Genomic DNA, 18,902 nt, shown 5'->3' with positions numbered 1-18,902 from the left:
TATGTGTATATATGTATGTATATATATATGTGTATATATGTATGTATGTGTATATATGTATGTGTATATGTATGTATATATGTATGTATATGTATATATATATGTGTATATATATATATATATGTATGTATATATATGTGTATATATACTGTATATATATATGTGTATGTATTAGCAGCGCCAAATTAACTTAAAATTTAAATCAAGTTAAGATATGGCACATGTGTTTGAAAATCTATTTACCTAACACTGTTTTTTTTAATAGCAGAATATTTGAATCAGACTTTTAACTGCGTTATTATGAGCAATAAGGAGTTGCGTTCAAAGACACCACGTCATTCAAGGTGAATTCACGTTTAGAGTGAATTTTCTGGGATTTCCGAGCACACTTAAATGCAGCAAATTGTACTTCCGCATTTAGAGTGACAAAGTAAGTGATAAGAATATCAACTTATTGATTTTCATCGCAGTTCTGTTTATTTAGACCACCCATAGACGCATAATAAAGACGTTATTGTGATGTTAGGAGTCACAGTGAACGCATTTCGCGGTCTGTCTCGTGACAATGAGGAAGTGTTGTTGCAATGAATGGACTACAGACGTGTTTCTTTGGAGTAGGAAATGCATATATGGTGTTGTAAGTGCGCTGCTGTTGATGAGTTCAGGTAAGAATAAAGTTATAAAAGAGTGTCAGTCACTGTGGTCATCGACTTGCCAGAGAGAAGCTGGAAGTTCTGAAGCATTGCCGGTATTATTTGCATTTGGGAGCAAATATGAGGTGAAAGAAGAAGAGTAAAGATACAGTATAGTAGTCCATCTGTGTGAATTTCTCTTGGAAATTAAGTATCTACCTACAGTATCTGTGCAGCATCTGGGAACAGGAGAAGGTGCGTTCAATGACTGTCAAATTGCTGCTAGCATTAAACATTCAAAAACCTCATGTACAGGTATATGTTTACTTTTTTTTTTTAAAGAAAAGCATGTTCACATTTTTGTGAATTGATAATGTTTGCAGATTGTATCTCTAACATATAAGTACCTTTTGCAGAAAGACATAATGATCATCAATGATAGCAGGTCTTACTCCCCTAAAGGACGAGGTACTGTAAGTCTGACCCTCCCCAAAGTGTCCCTTGTCCTGTAAACTCTCTGTATGTCCCCACAACACTGTATGTCACGCTCACACGCCAGTGATGGAGGGAGATCAGTTGTCGGAGCTGTTTGTTGGCTGTTATTATTTTTAGCCTACAGCCATGATCCCCTCTTTATCTGGACGTGTGCAATTGTGGCAGAGTGAGAGATTGTATGACTGTATGACTGCCTGTTCACCAACGACAGTAGTGCAAATACAGTATTAGTCACGGACCTTATCGATGGGGAATTACAAATCAAGACCATCACAGACGTGTACAGGTAATGGCTTTTGTTTGGAAGACTGTTTCTTTTCATAGTAGATAATGAGAATTAAAAAACCTATACTTGCCTCTGAAAACCGATTATTCTACACACACTGAATCATGATGAGTTGACAATTTGTCGCTGAAGATGAGTGGAAGAAGAAGGTGAGTGAGTCGTACTCTGTGATCCTGGAGAAGCTGGAGGATGACCTCCAACTCAAAGACAGCGAACTTGTGGACCTCAAACTCGCATTCAGGTGACTCAACATGGAACTACTTCTATGTCTTGCTCTTTTGCACCTTGCCTGGCTGGTTTGGGCTTTCACTTGCCTTGCCTGGCTGATGTTGATTTTTTTTTTGTGTTTCAGCTCAGATGAGGCATTTCAAAAGGTGAACTTGAACTACCGAACAGAGAAGGGCCTGTCCTTACTGCATCTCTGCTGCGTATGCGGAGGTATGTGCGGCCACCACACTCTATTAATAACTCGTCAACAATACACTCCGTATCAGACTGGAAGGACAGGTTACTTCTGACTGACTTATGAAGGCAACATTTAGTTTTTGTATTTATTGAGATTCTGGGTTGTTGTACATGCGGTCCATATTTGGACAATGATAGAGATTTAAATAGTAATTGCCTTTGTCACACAACCACAACACAGTTAAAACAAAACAAGATGTGATCAAAGTGTAGGCTTCCAGTTTTGATTCAAAAGGACATACTGTATGTTCTGTATTATAGAAAACTTACTGTTTATTTGCTACAGGTATACACTTATTTGGGTCTGTGGAGTGCCTGTCCAACTATTACACAACCAAGTCATTGCCAAATCATGACTACTGCAGAATGTGGCCCAGTTGTGATGCCACAGAACCACTATCATGTAAACTAAAGACTATGCAGAGCTGCAGTGTTGTTGGATGCACAGATGGTCACACATCATTACATAGAGCCACAGAAGGTGGCTGTTAGCTGTTCCTATTGGGCCACTATATCTTGGTTTGTCTGCTGCTCCAAGGCTGGAGTCTACTGTATAGTGTTTTGACTTCAGGGTTTCTTTCCCTCAGGTGTGGAAATAAGAGTCGTGCTGTCGTTTTCTGAGTGAAAGCAATTTTATTTTAATCTACAACATCCACCTCGCTCACTGCCATACTTGACATCTGACTGTATTGGCTTTATTGCATAAGGCAGGACAGCCCTCCTGAACAGTGTTGTTTAGAGAGTGTTTTAAAATTGAAAAATTCTTGACTTCATTGTTACTTTAACTGAAACAACTGTCTGTCTGTATAATCTGCTTCCTTTTAAAGGTTTCACAAAAATATGACATTTACCATTTAAAAATTGCAGCCTGTGATTGGCTGGCGACCAAAGCAGGTGTAGTCTCTTTGTCCACAGTCAGCTGGGATTGGCTTCAGCTTCCTTCTAGCAACAACAGGGTGGGGCATAAGGAATGGATGGAATTATAACAATTTTTGGCTTTTGGGAGGCAATGAAACTATTCTTTAATGATGTCAACACAATAGATCATAAGTTTCACTTCCTCAACACAACAGCAGCACATTGAGTTTCTCATGTAGGTCTTCACAAGCGATGATTGTACAGTCATCCCTCGTTTATCGCGGTTAATTGTTTCCAGACCCAACCACGATAAGTGATAATTTCCACAAAGTAGTATTCAATCTTAATAAATGAAATATTTTCATAGTTATGGTATAGAAACCTGTTTACAATCTTCTCAATACATTTTTTTACATTATTAGAGCCCTCTAGACATGAAATAACACTCATATAGTCACCTTTATATTTGTATTACTCAATATAGTAACATAAACTCACACGTTAGCTGTTCCTTGTTCTTTCTTGGACAGCGTACTTCCTGCAGTGGCGAATGTCTCATCGTTGCATTGTAATGGTGGCTTTAAATAGCTTTACACTTGTATTGTGCTTTACACTCGTATTGTATTGCGTAAATAAGCCATATAAGATGTAAATACAACTCCTGCTTGAACAGTGTCATTGTAAATGTGTTCCCTAGAGGACCTTAGTGGCAGGCAGATAGATGTGTAGAGGACAGAAGTGACATCGGAGGTTCAGAGCTGAGTTTTAGCCTGTCGAGGGTTATTATTATGATTATTATGTTATTAATGTGCCTCTACTTGAGATAATTTAAATAGTTGTGATGTTCGCGTTTAGCGCCTGTCTCACCGAACAATTACTGACTCCTAGTGGCCAATGTCGAATACTACATTCACAATTAGTTCATTTACAATAGTTATTTCTTTTAGCCGTTTTTATGCTTGAAAATGCTTAATTTAGGCCAGGAATAAGTACAGTTTGCTTAAATATGCATTTTTTTCTAATAAAAGGACATATTCAACCATCAAATGGTGATCATTTGCTGTTCCAAGACCCCACTTTGGAAAGGCTGACCACATCTCTATATTCCTTTATCCAACATACAGACAACTTCTTAAAAAAGCTCCCCCTGTACGTACAGCAGTTAAAGTGTGGAATGAAGAAACTGATCAAGTACTTCAGGACTGCTTTGGCTGCACAAACTGGGATGTGTTTAAAACTGCAGCGGGGAGGGAAGATTGTACTGTTGATTTGGATGAATATGCTTCTGCTGTTACTGGCTACATTAGCACATGTATAGAGACTGTTACCACCACCAAGTATTACAGAAAATACCCTAACCAAAAACAGTGGATGAACTGTGATGTAAGGGCTAAGCTACGTGCTCGTTCGACTGCATTTGTCATGGGCACCGCTGATGACTACAAAAAGGCCAGATATGACCTGAGGAGGTCCATACGGGAGGCCAAAAGACAGTACAGACAGAAGCTGGAGGGCTACTATTCCACCTCAGACCCTCGGCGCATGTGGGCGGGGCTCCAGCACATCACAGACTATCGACAGCAGAGTAGCGTAGCCACGTCCAGCCAAACCACACTTCCAGATGAGCTGAACGAGTTCTATGCCCGCTTTGACACCCAAACTCCTGATGAGCAGAGAGGGTGGCTGAACCTGGGGAGCACACAGGACTCACCTCTCATGGTGACATCAGCTGATGTGCGCAGGGTTCTAAACAAAACAAACCCACGAAAAGCAGCAGGGCCAGACAACATCTCAGGACGTGCACTTCGGGTTTGCTCATCAGAGCTAGCTGATGTGCTTGCTGACATATTTAACCTGTCGCTTGCACAAGCATCTGTACCGACCTGCTTTAAGTCCACCACCATAGTGCCCGTACCCAAGAAGAGCAACGTGACCTGCTTGAATGACTATCGCCCTATAGCACTCACTCCTATTGTTATGAAGTGCTTTGAAAGATTAGTCATGACCCACATCAAAAAGAGCATCCCGGCGGCAACTGTGGACCCTCTACAGTTTGCATATCGCCAGAACCGGTCCACGGATGATGCAGTCAACACTGCCATCCACACAGCCCTTTCTCACCTACAGGGCCAGGACACATACGTCAGAATGCTATTTATAGACTATAGCTCTGCTTTTAATACAGTCAGCCCCCACAAACTCACAAATAAGCTCCTCACACTTGGCCTGTCTCCCTCCCTCTGTAACTGGGTGTTTAACTTTCTCACAGGCAGACCCCAGTCAGTCAGAGTCCACAACCGCACATCCAGCTCAAGAATTGTGAGCACTGGGACCCCACAGGGGTGTGTGCTGAGTCCACTCCTCTACACGCTCTTCACCTACGATTGCGTGGCCTCCCAGAACAACACCAGCATCATTAAATTTGCGGATGACACTACAGTCATCGGACTGATCACTGGTGGTGTTGAAACATCATACAGAAGAGAGGTGGCGGACCTCATAGCTTGGTGTCGTGATAACAATCTCCTTCTCAATACAGATAAGACTAAAGAGATGATCATCGACCCAAGAACAAGGGAAAAGGAGCCACATAGTCCCCTGTTTATTGATGAGACTGAGGTGGAGAGGGTGAAAACCTTCAAGTTCCTTGGCACACACATCAGCGAGGACCTCACCTGGTCTCACAACACCCAACAAATTCTGAAGAAATCCCAAAGGAGACTGTACTTCCTGAGAAGACTGAGGAAATTTGGCATGCCCACCACAATCCTGAGTTGCTTCTACAGATGCACTATCGAAAGTGTCCTTACCGCCTCCATCACTGTTTGGTACGGTAACTGTACAACACGTGATAGGAAGGCACTCCAGCGGGTGATCAAGACCTCACAGAACATTGTTGGGGCAGCCCTCCCCTCACTGCAAGACATTTATAAATCTAGAGTCCTACGCAGAACACACAACCTCATCAAGGACAGCACACATCCACAACACTCATTATTCACACTCCTACCATCAGGCAGACGCTACAGGAGTTTGAAGTCCAGGACCACAAGGCTGGCAAACAGCTTTTACCCACAGGCCATCAGGCTTCTCAACGAAGCACTCGCACACGCCGCACGCAACACACGCACACACTCATAGCACTTTATTTATTTATTTATATCTGTATTAATGTCTCTTCTGTTGTTGTTGCTTAATTTATTGGTATATATGTTTATGTGTTTGTTTCTTATGTTCTTATTCTTTCTTGTGTTTTCTTTCTTTTCTTGGGAGAATGAAGAGAATAAGATTTTCATTGCATGGTATAACTGCTGTTTTACCATGCACATGACAATAAAACTCTCTTGAATCTTGAATCATTTATTAATTTTTGAAAAATGTACTGTATTAACAATTATGCACATTTTTCAAATACCTTTGAAATGAAATAGCTCAAGCTTGACTTATTTCCAATTCCTTGTGGTGGTGTATAAAGGCAATTAAAACTTGTCGCTGTCCAAAGACTTATGGGCCTAACTATTCTTGTGTGTGTGCGTCCAAGGTAACAAGGGACATATCAGCTCTTTAATGCTCAAAGGCCTACGCCCTTCCAGACTGACCAAGAATGGATTCACTGCACTCCACTTAGCTGCGTACAAGGTACACGCTATATGGATATCATTTGAGCTACTTTGCCATTAAGGGTGCATTCACACTTGTCATGTTTGCTTTGATTAAAAAGAACTGTGGTGTGTTTTCTCTGCTAGTACGGTTCATTGGTGCGGAACCCTGGTGTGGCTCGGTTCACTCGAGCTCAAATATGAATGTGACACGGACCAGTATGAAAATGACAAAAAGCATGCAGAAATGACAAATACTGTATGTAAGAGAAATTGTGCCTCCCGGTGGGAGGAGTGAGTGAGTGACAATGGTGTCTTGTGTCATGAATGTGTGATGGAAGCTGTGCAGTTCTTCAAGTCTTTGGTCCCCCGACAAAAATACCAGTGTGAATGCTAAGTAAACTGTACCAAAGTGCGCACCCTATATGTTTTATTTATTTTTAGTCCAGACTAGAATATTGAACCACAAGTGTGAATGCAGCCAGTGACAATGCAAGAAAATACAGCATATTAAGAGATAATTTAGTGCATACTGGCATCATGTCACTTGACGCTGTTAGGACAATGGCGAGCTGGTTACTGCGCTTCTCCACGGGGGGTCAGATGTGCAGCAGCTGGGCTACGGTGCCCTCACTGCCCTGCATGTGGCCACACTGGCGGGACACCTTGAGGTGAGAGTACACGAAGTAGATGACCATCAGCACCTTGTTGTCGACTCATCATTTGTGCGTAGGCAGCAGATATTCTCCTCCAGCATGGAGCTTGTGTCAATGTCCAGGACGCTGTGTTTTTTACCCCATTACATATTGCATCCTATAACGGCAATGAGCAGGTAAGTCCACTTTGTAAGGAGAAATAGACACATCCTGAATTGGTTTTCCGTACAGCTTGCCAAACTACTGCTGAAGTTTGGGGCAGATGTAAATGCCAGTGGCGAAGTGGGGGACCGGCCATTGCATCTGGCCGCAGCCAAGGGTTTACTTGATATCATCACACTGCTGGTGGGGGAAGGAGGCAAAGCTAACGGTAAGACTTTAAGGCCTCTATACATTCAACTGTGTAAGTGTCGAGCGAGAGAGCAACCTAGAGAGCTGCAGCCGTGGCACAGAGGTTACATTGTCTCTTGAATAATTTTATAGTTTTACATAAATTTTTCTTTAAATCAAAATTGTTTGTGTAACTCTCTCCAGTGAATGCTCAGGACAATGAGGACCATGTGCCCCTCCACTTCTGTGCTCGCTTTGGACACCATGAGGTTGTACGCTTCCTCCTTCAGGGCAACTTTGACGCACAGGCTCACGCTACCAACATCTACGGGGACACACCGTTACACTTGTAAAATGATTTTTGTAGTGTTGGTAAAGGTTCATGTTGTTTTGAGGAAATTGGTTAATGTGACATTGCATTAAATTTCACCAGGGCCTGCTACAATGGCAAGTATGATGCAGTGAAGGAGATTATTCAGCTCTCTGGTGCAGAGAGTCTTACAAAGGAGAACATTTTCAGCGAGACAGCACTTCACAGGTATCGTCTGTTTCCATATTTCCTTAAATAGTGGCCTACACTCCGGTGGATTATTCACTGGGTGCGCTGTCTATTTGAGCAAATACACTCCTGATCAAAATTAGTAGAGAATTAAGAAATTAAGTAAAGCTTCAAAATACAAAAAAAATAAATAAAAATGGGACTGAAATAGACATTTTTTTTTAGCAATTTATTGCAAACAAGCATTGAAGTGAAAATAGGCTGTTCAGCAGCTGATCAAAATGTATGTCCACAGCCTTTAAAAGAGTAAATGCTGGTTGGATGCAGTGTCATTTTCTGTCAGGTATTCACACCGTCATAATCTCTTGATGGCAAAGGCAAAAAAGCTTTCTCTCTTTGAACGTGGTGAGATTGTTGAGCTGCATAAGCAAGGCCTCTCGCAGCACGGCATTGGTGCTGAGGTTGGATGCAGTAAGACATTTTAAACTTCTTGAAAGATCTTCAGCATATTATAAGAAGTTTCAACCTCTCAGGTTTATGGAACAAAAAAGTCAAGTGGTAGACCTAAAAAAAATCCCACTGGCTGTCCGTCAAGACACAGGACGATCCTCGGCCCAAATGAAGGTTATTACTGGTGCCAAGTGCAATCTAATAACCATCAGACGGCATCTGCGAGAGAAGAGTTTTAAGAACAAAAAGCGTCTTCAAAGGCCTCAAACATGGGACAATGAAAGATGGAAGAAAGTTTTATTCTCTGATGAGAAATGGTGTAGCCTTGACAGTCCTGATGGCTTCCAACGTTACTGGCATGATAAGGAGATCCCACCTGAGATGTTTTCCACACAGCACATTGGAGGGGGCGCCATCATGATCTGAGCTGCCAGGGCGTCAAATGGCAGCTGGCTATGTGGAGATGTTGACGGCCCTCGTCTGTTTGGTAATGACTGGGTTTTTCAACAGGACAACGCTGCAGTTTACCATGCCGGACTTCTTCCAGAAGAATAACGTCATTCTTTTGGACCATCCTGTGTTTTCCCCTGATCTAAATCCAACTGAAAACATCTGGGGATGGATGGCAAGGAAAGTTTACAAAAATGGACATCAGTTCCAGACAGTGGATGCCCTTCCTGATGCTATCTTCACAACCTGGAGCAACATTCGCACTAGCCTCCTGAAAACACTGGCGTCAAGCATGCCAAAACAAATTTTGAGGTGATTAACAGGAATGGCGCAGCTACTCATTACTGAGTCCTGTTTTCGAAAATGTTATTTCGGTAGCACTTTACAATAAGGTACACAAAATTACATTAGTTAATAAGGAACAAACCTACCTAGCCTTAACCCTAACCTCAACTCATTAGTTACTCATGAGTTCTTCATTAGCTGTTCAGTAACTACTCTAGATTTATGTGCCTCAGTTCCTCAGTAACTAGTCTAAATTTATGTGCCTTATTCATTATTTCCTCATTAGTTCTTCATTAGTTCTACATTAGTTCCTCAGTAACTACTGTATTTTTGTGTACCTTATTGTAAAGTTATTTCTATTTTAGGGGACTTTAGGGTTTTTTGAGCTATGGTCTTAAACTTCTGATCAGCTGATGAGCAGCCTATTTCACTTTTTACTCAAAATGTTTTTTGTCTCACTCCCATTTCTTCTTTTTGCAAGAACCTCCTTAAGATCCAACAGTGCAAAATGTAAATTCTTGGAATTTTTCAACTTAAAATGTTGTGTTATGTGTCATGCCTCAAATAGAACCCTCCTTTTTTTCTATGCGTTACCTTTTAACCTGACTGATATATGTCATAGTATCAAATCTTACACGGCCTGCAAAGCAGACATGGCATCTGGGGTTTATTTCTTTTTTTTAATTGTAGAAAATTATTGTAAAATCTAAACTATTTTTAAAAAATTATTAATTTAATTTGTTCTCCCCTAAATAAAAAACCTTGCACCTAATAGATGCCCTGGTACTCTAATGGGTAAATGCATGCCACTGGCCACTATATAAGGAAATGGTGATACTTTATTATAGGCAAATTATACAGATGGGAGCCATAGTGCTATTCATGTCCCTCTCAGGTCTTAATAATAAGCTCTGATCTTACACCCCAGTGCATGCACCTATGGTAAAGACCTGGAGATGGTCAAATTCCTGTTGAGCCAGAATGCGATGAGCATCAACCACCAGGGCAGAGATGGACACACAGGTGACTTTTGTTTTTGTCATTCAAAACAATTGCAGAGCATTGTGACTGATTTTCACAATGTGTGTTTAGCCCTGCACAGCGCCTGCTTCCACGGTCACATCCGCCTTGTGCAGTTCCTGCTGGACAATGGGGCAGACATGAACCTCGTTGCTTGTGACCCCAGCAGGTCCAGCGGGGAGAAGGATGAGCAGACCTGCCTGATGTGGGCTTATGAGAAAGGTTTCCGAACTCAAACATCTAAAGGAAAGCGACAGCTCCAATTAAATATTGATGTCTTTTTTTGTTGATTTCCACTGAAGGTCATGATGCTATTGTCACCTTACTGAAACACTACAAGCGCCCCGATGACTCTCCTTGCAATGAGTACTCGCAGCCAGGAGGGGGTGAGTGCCAGTTTGGTGTAAACAACTACAAAAGCAAATAGTCACATGATGAAACTATCTGAATATGTCATCTCCCTGCCAGATGGTTCCTATGTTTCTGTCCCTTCCCCTCTGGGAAAGATCAAGAGCATGACGAAAGGTAGTCAAGTAGAGCGGATTTTCCTCTGTTTCACTTCACTGCCATCTGACAAGACACACACACGCACGCACACACACACACACACACGGGGTTGCCCAGGGAAGCTTCTGATAAACGCAACAACATTGAGGCAGTGAGAGCCATTGTATCGGTCTACAGTCACCGGCCACAACAATAGGTACACCTGCAAAATAAGATAAAAAAAACAAGAACTGTGTCCAAAAGTAAGCCTTTTCTAAAATAGCTATGCTCTGTTGTGACTGACACGTTATTGTGTACAACATGTCAAACAGTGCCTAATAGCGTCAACATTTCTCAATGGATTTATCAAAGAACAAAATGTGCTGCTTGTTTAGCTATTATTTTTCTTAACTGCAATTCTTTCTTTACATGAAAAGCAGCACTTCCTGCTCACTGCCTCTAGGGGGCACTCTATTACACAGCTGTTTCTAATATTTTGCCCCTCTCATAGCCAAGTACTGTATATTAGAAACTGTCATTGCATTGTGCATGTGTGCCCAATGAAGTGTGTGTTAATGCCTTGATGCATGAGTAAACATGTTTCCTATATAGCATTATAGGGCACTCATTCATCATCATTTCAGGCAAAAGGCGGGGTACACCCTGGACTTGATATTAAACAAGAACCCTCTGGGCCGCACTTTGGACACCACTGCCTTCAGCAAGATTCACTCTACAATGCAAATGCGGCTTGGCAACTCTGTACTATAAGCCCCTGAATCGTAATTCACAATGCCTCTGTTACAACAATATTATATGAAATCAGAGGAATCCAAATAAAAATATGCACAAATGGAGGAAAACGATGTTAACAAACTGCCATCGGTTCAAAAATCCTTTATTATTGCCCATTCTCCTTATGTCACTGGCCAAAGTCTCGAGTAAATGTGCAAGCAATGGTTAGGTTTGGTTTTTTCTATGTTGACAACTATATAACCAAAATTAACATGTCAGCCAGTACGAGGGGTGTCAAGATAAACTGGTTCTGCTGTAATGAGCTACTCAGCCAGCATTTATGCAGCTGTTGAGTCCATTGTAAACAACAGCACAGCAAATATAGTTTGTCATGAAACAGTTGATTAGCGCGAGGAAGATTTTAAACGCATGCAGAGGTAAATAAAGCTGGATTATGACCGCTCATGCTACTTCAAATGCAGCTACTGCCATCTTGTAGAGTTTGTCAAAAAAAAGTTTAGACATTAGTTCCCTACAACCACAGCTGTTAATGCTTTTTTTTTCAGAATGCCCATCATTAATGACATGATATGTGTATTTGATCGTTAGTTTATTGTTTGAATTCTTCTAAAGAGCTTCTAATTATGGTAACAAGTGTTTTATCTTTACCAGAAAAAGCAGAAGTGCTTCTTCTCAGGGCCAGCCTCCCCTCACATTTCCATCTTCAGCTCTCTGAGTTGGAATTTAATGAAATAATTGGATCAGGTAAGTGTATTTTTTCTTTGTACATGATATTCATGCATCCAGTCTTACAATGCTAGCACATCTAACTATAGTTCACCTGCACAGGCTCCTTTGGCAGGGTTTACAAAGGAAAATGCCGGAACAAAATAGTTGCGATTAAACGGTAAACGTTTGCATAGTGCATATTTTGTTATTTCATCCTTCTGTCATGACCAATAAAGCCTTTTTCATTGTCCTCTGCAGCTACAGAGCCAACACGTACTGCTCCAAGTCAGACGTGGACATGTTCTGCCGAGAGGTCTCCATCCTCTGTCGCCTCAACCACCCCTGCATCATCCAGTTTGTGGGAGCGTGTCTGGACGACCCCAGCCAGTTCGCCATTGTCACCCAATATATCTCGGGGGGTTCGCTCTTCTCCCTGCTGCACGAGCAGAAGAGGTGAGGAAGTCGAAGTTGCGCCCTTGTTGGACTGCTCGTACAGTACATGTGGAATTGATTCATTCATGTCATTTGAATCCTAATATTCATATCTAGAAAGAGTGCTGCTACACTACATGGACAAAAGTGTTGTGACACACCAAGTGGCGACTCTGCATTAGGGGGTAGGGGGATAGTTCCCCATCAAATCCAACAGTAGGCGCTGTTGTTTTTTTTTTTTTATATTTAATACATTGTAGTGGGGGCCGTACGGTGGTCTAGTGGTTAGCATGTTGGCCACACAGTCATAGTCTGGAGATCGGGAAGACCAAAAACATGCATGTTAGGTTCATTGGCGACTAAATTGTTCATAGGTATGAATGTGAGAGTGAATGATTGTTTGTCTATATGTGCCCTGTGATTGGCTGGCGACCAGTCCAGGGTGTACCCCGCCTCTTGCCCAAAGTCAGCTGGGATAGGCTCCAGCATACCCCTGCGACCCTAATTAGGATAAGCGGCATAGAAAATAGATGGATGTCACTGTAGTATACATCGGTTCATCATTCCTCACCACTCCGCGCTTCGAATTAAAAATATATTATATAATATTAATTAATATATTAAAAATATATTAATTAATAAATCATGTTTTTTTGTTTGAATATTATTAGTAAAAAAAAGCACGTTTAAGCAAATGTTTTTGAAAACCTTTGACCGGTGGTGTATGTATGTCTTTACACGTGTACATGTATGCATGTATGTATACTTTCATACATGTGTGAGCATGTGTGTGTATTTTCACTGCGTATATATGAAAGGTGGGGGACTGCTTGTCACCAACCAGCAAGCCCCAACCCACACAGCAGGCACGGGCTCCAACCATCAGAGAGCCACCTGCCCCACGGGAGCAGGTAGAACTGGGACAGGCTCCCTCGGACTCAGCCTGCAGAGGGCGCCAGCCTGCCGGAGGACAACCTCCCCCTGAGACAGGCACGAGACCATTCCCCACAAGGGCAGATAGGCAACGGGGACCACACACCACTAAGAAGTATACCCGCCCACAACCCAGAAGCACCAGGCCCCCACACTTTCCCACCACCAGGGAGCAGGCACCATGGCACCCAACACTGGACACCCCAGCCCACATACAGAGGCCTGGACAGCAGAAATGGGACACCAAGCCCCCAGCAGGAGAATAAATAACAAAAAAAAGGAAAACAGGAATGAACAAACAAGATAACCCACCACACCGCACCAGGCGACTCCAGCAGGGCAACACGCACCCGGGAGAGGCAGTGCCGTGCCTGAAAGTTGAGGGGAAGCAGACCGCCCAGCCCCGCCTGAGCAGGCGAGAAGGCAAGACCAGCACCCAACCAGCCGCCAGGTGATCCCCCCCCCCCCCCCCCCCCCCCCCCCCCCCCCCCCCCCCCGCCAAAAAACAGGCTGTGCACTGCCCACACCCAAAGATAGAACCCCTGACAGGCCTGCGCCCAGATAGGGGCATGACAAGGACGTGGCAAACAGCACGGCGAAGCACAGAGACAGGCAACAGCAAGCGCTGAGCAGAGCACAGTGCAGCCGCTGAAACCTCGCCCCCTTTCCACAGGCCCACGCACTCCCGAGACGGAGACCATGCCCCACACGGGATGGGAGAGATGATACGGCTTTACTGCCTCACAGTGAGCCATTTTGACCACACACTAAATTAACCAGAAAGAGTTCCCTGCTGTACTTCCACTCTTTATTTGTGGATGAACACCACTGCATGGTCACACCTACGGTATTAATGAACCAATTGGGAAAACCCCTGAATCTTAATACTTCATCTTACCCAGACATTTTGGACAATGTCTGGGAACTGTTTGGGGAAGAACCTTTTCAGTTCCAGTGTGGCTGTGCTCCCCATAGTTTTCTTTGTTTAGGTTATCCAAGAGCATGTTTGCCCAGCAGACAAATCAGCCGTGGATCTCATTATCCACCCTGGAAGCATCCCCTCACTAGTCCCTCCACTTCATTGATCCAGATCAAGTGTTTTGCTAACTGCATGTGATCCCAGGTGCAGCGCAGGGTATCGACTGATCAATGTCAAGAGCTGTGTGTGTGTGTGTGTGTGTGTGTGTGTGTGTGTGATTGGCAGTGGGAGGCCATTGATCTGGCACTAAGTGGCTGCTGTTTTAATGATGTGTCAATGGGCAGGCTTATTGATCTGCAGTCCAAGCTCATCATTGCCATCGACGTAGCCAAGGGAATGGAGTACCTGCACAACCTCACCCAGCCTATCATCCACAGAGACCTCAACAGGCATGTGTCACAGTAATAGCACACTTTGCGGAAATAGCTGCTGCTGTCTTTATATGTATTAAAGATGGCACCTGTGCTCTCTCCAGTCACAATATTCTTCTCTATGAGGACGGACATGCCGTGGTGGCAGATTTTGGAGGTAGGACAGATTTGGCAGTGGTGTGATTAGAGTTCAGATTAGAGTTTGTGTGGGCCAGCAGCCATGTTTGCATGTAGAACAGTGGTTTCCAAATTTAATAAACATAAACCACACTTAAACAGCTTAGTTTAATATATTTAATTGATTATTATTATTGTATAATTATTAAATAATTGATTATTTTGGAAAAGGATAACTTTACAGAAGAGCATGTCCTCCTTAATTGTCCCTTCATGAATATACGCACATACACGAGGACATAAGGTATATTAAATAACAACTGTGTACCTAATGAAGTGTCCATGAAGGGTTTGTAGTCTTTTGTGTCTGTTAACAGAAATGTTATGTACAGGACTATATATGTATGATATAATAATGAGACAAATACATTGGAATTAAACAACTAAACGTCTTTGTAGTTTACCATTGTATTTTAAGTAATTGATGACTGCAAATAGAAAATATGACACTAAAAACAACTGCATGTTCTGCAGAGTCCAGATTCCTCCAGTCTGTGGACGAGGACAATATGACCAAGCAGCCAGGGGTCAGTCACTTCTTATTCTTTGCTGTTGATTGTTTAGTGTGTTGAAGATATGTGCGAGTGTTGTTTGGATTAACTTTGGATAAACCTTGGGCCTGCCTGCACCTGCGATCAATTACTCACCAACAAACCAAACTGCCTTCATGCAGATTTTGTATAAATGTGATGATTCATCACTACCCAGGATGCTTAGCCTTCAATTTGGTGTTAAGTGGGTCACATCTCTTGAGAGCTGCCTGTTGTTGGAAGTAGTTGTCCTTGCACAATTGCAGCATTGTTTACCAGAACTGAGCCAATATGTTGGAGTCATAGTGTCAGTTGGATGTTTTTGTCTTGTTGTTAATGAGTACACTATGTGTTTTTGTGAAGAACCTGCGATGGATGGCTCCTGAGGTTTTCACCCAGTGTACTCGCTACTCGGTGAAGGCAGACATGTTCAGCTATGCCCTCTGTCTGTGGGAGCTGCTCACCGGAGAGATTCCTTTCGCACACTTGAAACCTGGTACAGACATTTGAAATTCTCTCCCAGCATATTTCACTGTTGATTGGCTTAAATGCCCTTACCTTCCAATGTCAAACTCTTTCTTGTCCTGTTGCCATCAGCTGCTGCAGCAGCAGACATGGCCTACCATCACATTCGGCCTCCTGTTGGTTACTCCATCCCCAAACCCATTTCTGCACTTCTGATGAGAGGATGGAACGCATGTCCAGAGGTAAAAGCATCCAACCCATGTGTCCAAAAGTGTATCTTCTCAAGTGCCAACAGAAACGGAACTGGGATATACTGTAGATTAGTCAGTGCACAATTATACAGCAGTATAGATTAATTATCCACTGAAATGACTCAACATTCTGCCATTATTGTCTAAATAGCTGGTAATACAAGTGAGTAGCAAGATAATTGTGTCATGGTGGTGGCAGCATCATGGTCTGGGTCTGCACAAGTGCTGCCGACACTGGAGAGCTGCGGTTCATTGAGGGAAACATGAATACCAACATGTACTGTGACATTCTGTCATACCTCCGAGATAACAAGTGTCTTGCTGAGGAAGCTGAGGGTGATGGAGTGGCCCCATATGTCTCCTCTAGACCTGAAGCCAATTGAGCTATCTATCTTATCTTACCAACTGTATTTTCTAGTTTGTAAGTCACTTTTTTTTCATAATTTGGCTGGTCCTAAGACTTATAGACAGGTATGACTTATATATTAAAAATATATATCTAATTTAAAATGTTTCTCAATGTTCATTCATACTGACCGACATGAACCAAGGAGTGAACATAGGTATGTTCTGTATGCTATTGTGTCTATTGTGTCTAAATAAATGTCAGTGTGTCACACACACAACAGAATGTGTTACATTAGCATACTGGAGATTTATTCGGCCTGTACTGTGTGCTAGCGTAGTTCAATAACTTCACCTTCTAGATGAACTGTTCTTGGTCTTGAATTTTGTGAAAGACATTTTTATATATGTGGGTTTTTTTTCATGGGGCATTTTTTGACTGATGCGACTTATAGTGCAGAAAATACGGTATGTAGGTATGCTGGTTACAAATGTAGTGTGCTAGTACAGGATTGGAAAGCGTGCTTTTTATTTGTTTTTTTATTATTTTATTACTTTTGTAATTACAGTGTCTACCCATTCTAGACTTTGATGAATGGAAACAAAATTATAGACAAATTATAGAGAAGATATTCAATTATTCAAATTGCACTTTTTGGTCACATACTGTACATAGTCCAATAGTTAAGCGCTGTAAAATGATGTTAACAAACACCACCTATGCTCTTATTTGGTCCTTAAATATGCTGAGACTGACATGGGCAAAGCATGCTGACTCAGCTGTATTCCGCAGTAATGAATGACACATATCCCCAGATGATACCTTATTGCATGCCAGTGCAAAATTAAGAGCACACATGACGTGGATGATCTAACCCTCTGTGCCATATTTTTATCGGCCACTTCCTCATTATGAAACATTACAGCATGCTGGCACATTTCTCTCTCTGACTTCTTGATGATTTAATATCATGGAAACAGATCCCTCTGGTATAGCGCTACTATTTTTTTTAACAAGGGTGAGACCTTAATAGGTCATTACAGCAGCCCTCATGGGGGTTAAAAGAAGAGTGTGCTGTGACAAATATTGACGTTGCATGATCACATTATTTTATCACTGGAATTTAGTAGGATTTGATACAGAATTAGTATAAGGTAAAGTCTATCCATCCATTCTTTTTATATATGGTCATGCCAGCAGATTTTGGGGTGCTGGGTTTTGACATTTCTGTGTCGGAGTCTGTGCAAGCGCATTGAATCTCCTGTTACTGGGAGAATAGTTTAGTATGAACATAATATAGTGCTTAACCTTTGCTGTGACTTCCTGATAATTTACTACTTTGTTAGTAGATACTTTGTAGTAGATAATGCATGATTACTGTGATGTAATATGACACAAAAATCAATACAAATATTCAAAGATTTTGCCTTTACTGTTTGCAAAATGTGTAGTGAATGGTGTGTCTTGCATGTTGATTCAAAGCTGCTGATCTTTTGGGCCGTTTCTGACATTGTGATGTATAATTGAACAGCTCAGGGGTGACCGTGTTTTATCTTGATGCTGGCATTTGAAGCCGAGGTCACCTGTTTGCTTCATGTGTACTAGGAGGTCTTGAATGAGCAGAGCATACGTTTGTCGGCAGTGTCGCCATTCTGCCTTGAAGCCCAAATTTTAAAAATCTAATCTAATTTCAGGACCGTCCAGAGTTTTCTGAAGTGGTCACCAACCTGGAGGAGTGCTTATGCAATGTTGAGGTATAGTATACATTATTCTTTTATGATCATGTTTACCAAGTATAATGCTCCAAATATAGCTGGGACCTTTATTGACACAAACCAACCACAACGAGAACAAGGCATTAATTGGAAGCAGATTATAATTGGAGAGAGGCAGTTATTTCAGAAATTTGAAACTTGTTATACATACAGTAAATTCCGGTGTATAAGCTTCTATCTATCTATCTGCCTATCGATCTATCTATCTACTTTTTCTTAAATTTGGAACCCTCTGGCTTATACAGCGGTGCCTGTAATTTATGGCTAAATTCTAATTTTGTGACATCTCCTTTACTTCAGAACTACTACTAATTGTTTAAATACTGTGCCACTCGCGAGTCAATGAGGAAACGATAGGTCTTTCTTTGGCAGGAGCCAATCACGAGCTATCAGTGCACTGACAACGAGCTTGTCAAACCATTGGCAATGGCAGGTGACAGTATATACTGTATAACAGTATAACAACATAACAACTCACTGACTCACGATGTCATCTTTCAAAGAACGCTTAACTAACAACACTAAATTAATCAAACAGCAACTTAACACTCAAAAGGTGTATATAAAAATATACAAACATGTCCCAATATTTTGTGGAATTTTAACATATTTGTGGAATTTAATATGGTTATGAAAATAGCTCTTCAAAGAATTATAAATAATGCAAC

General features: G+C 41.9%; 1 protein-coding gene across 6 annotated transcripts in view; it reads left to right on the top strand.

Annotated features, from left to right (window-relative positions):
- Positions 1–83: 83 nt before the first annotated feature.
- Positions 84–18,902, top strand: part of tnni3k (TNNI3 interacting kinase) — a 22,112-nt gene continuing 3,293 nt past the window's right edge. Inside the window, exons 1-24 of one of the 6 annotated variants that reach the window (XM_054789718.1) lie at positions 84–778; positions 858–887; positions 1,049–1,413; positions 1,546–1,654; positions 1,766–1,851; positions 6,278–6,375; positions 6,896–7,006; positions 7,069–7,167; positions 7,223–7,361; positions 7,526–7,670; positions 7,755–7,859; positions 9,934–10,028; positions 10,098–10,247; positions 10,328–10,411; positions 10,494–10,550; positions 11,919–12,011; positions 12,096–12,153; positions 12,234–12,428; positions 14,604–14,708; positions 14,795–14,847; positions 15,342–15,394; positions 15,761–15,893; positions 15,995–16,104; positions 18,154–18,213. In XM_054789718.1, coding sequence (XP_054645693.1) covers positions 1,374–1,413; positions 1,546–1,654; positions 1,766–1,851; positions 6,278–6,375; positions 6,896–7,006; positions 7,069–7,167; positions 7,223–7,361; positions 7,526–7,670; positions 7,755–7,859; positions 9,934–10,028; positions 10,098–10,247; positions 10,328–10,411; positions 10,494–10,550; positions 11,919–12,011; positions 12,096–12,153; positions 12,234–12,428; positions 14,604–14,708; positions 14,795–14,847; positions 15,342–15,394; positions 15,761–15,893; positions 15,995–16,104; positions 18,154–18,213 — 2,178 coding nt within the window. In that variant the 5' untranslated portion in view covers positions 84–778; positions 858–887; positions 1,049–1,373. Of the gene's footprint in view, positions 1,655–1,765; positions 1,852–6,277; positions 6,376–6,895; positions 7,007–7,068; positions 7,168–7,222; positions 7,362–7,525; positions 7,671–7,754; positions 7,860–9,933; positions 10,029–10,097; positions 10,248–10,327; positions 10,412–10,493; positions 10,551–11,918; positions 12,012–12,095; positions 12,154–12,233; positions 12,429–14,603; positions 14,709–14,794; positions 14,848–15,341; positions 15,395–15,760; positions 15,894–15,994; positions 16,105–18,153; positions 18,214–18,902 lie in introns of all 6 variants that reach the window. The other 5 variants (XM_054789717.1, XM_054789716.1, XM_054789720.1 and 2 more) reach the window with 5 other exon arrangements.

Source organism: Dunckerocampus dactyliophorus, chromosome 10, assembly GCF_027744805.1.
Source record: "Dunckerocampus dactyliophorus isolate RoL2022-P2 chromosome 10, RoL_Ddac_1.1, whole genome shotgun sequence".
Lineage (NCBI taxonomy): Eukaryota > Metazoa > Chordata > Actinopteri > Syngnathiformes > Syngnathidae > Dunckerocampus > Dunckerocampus dactyliophorus.
This window is presented reverse-complemented; position numbering and strand designations above follow the sequence as displayed.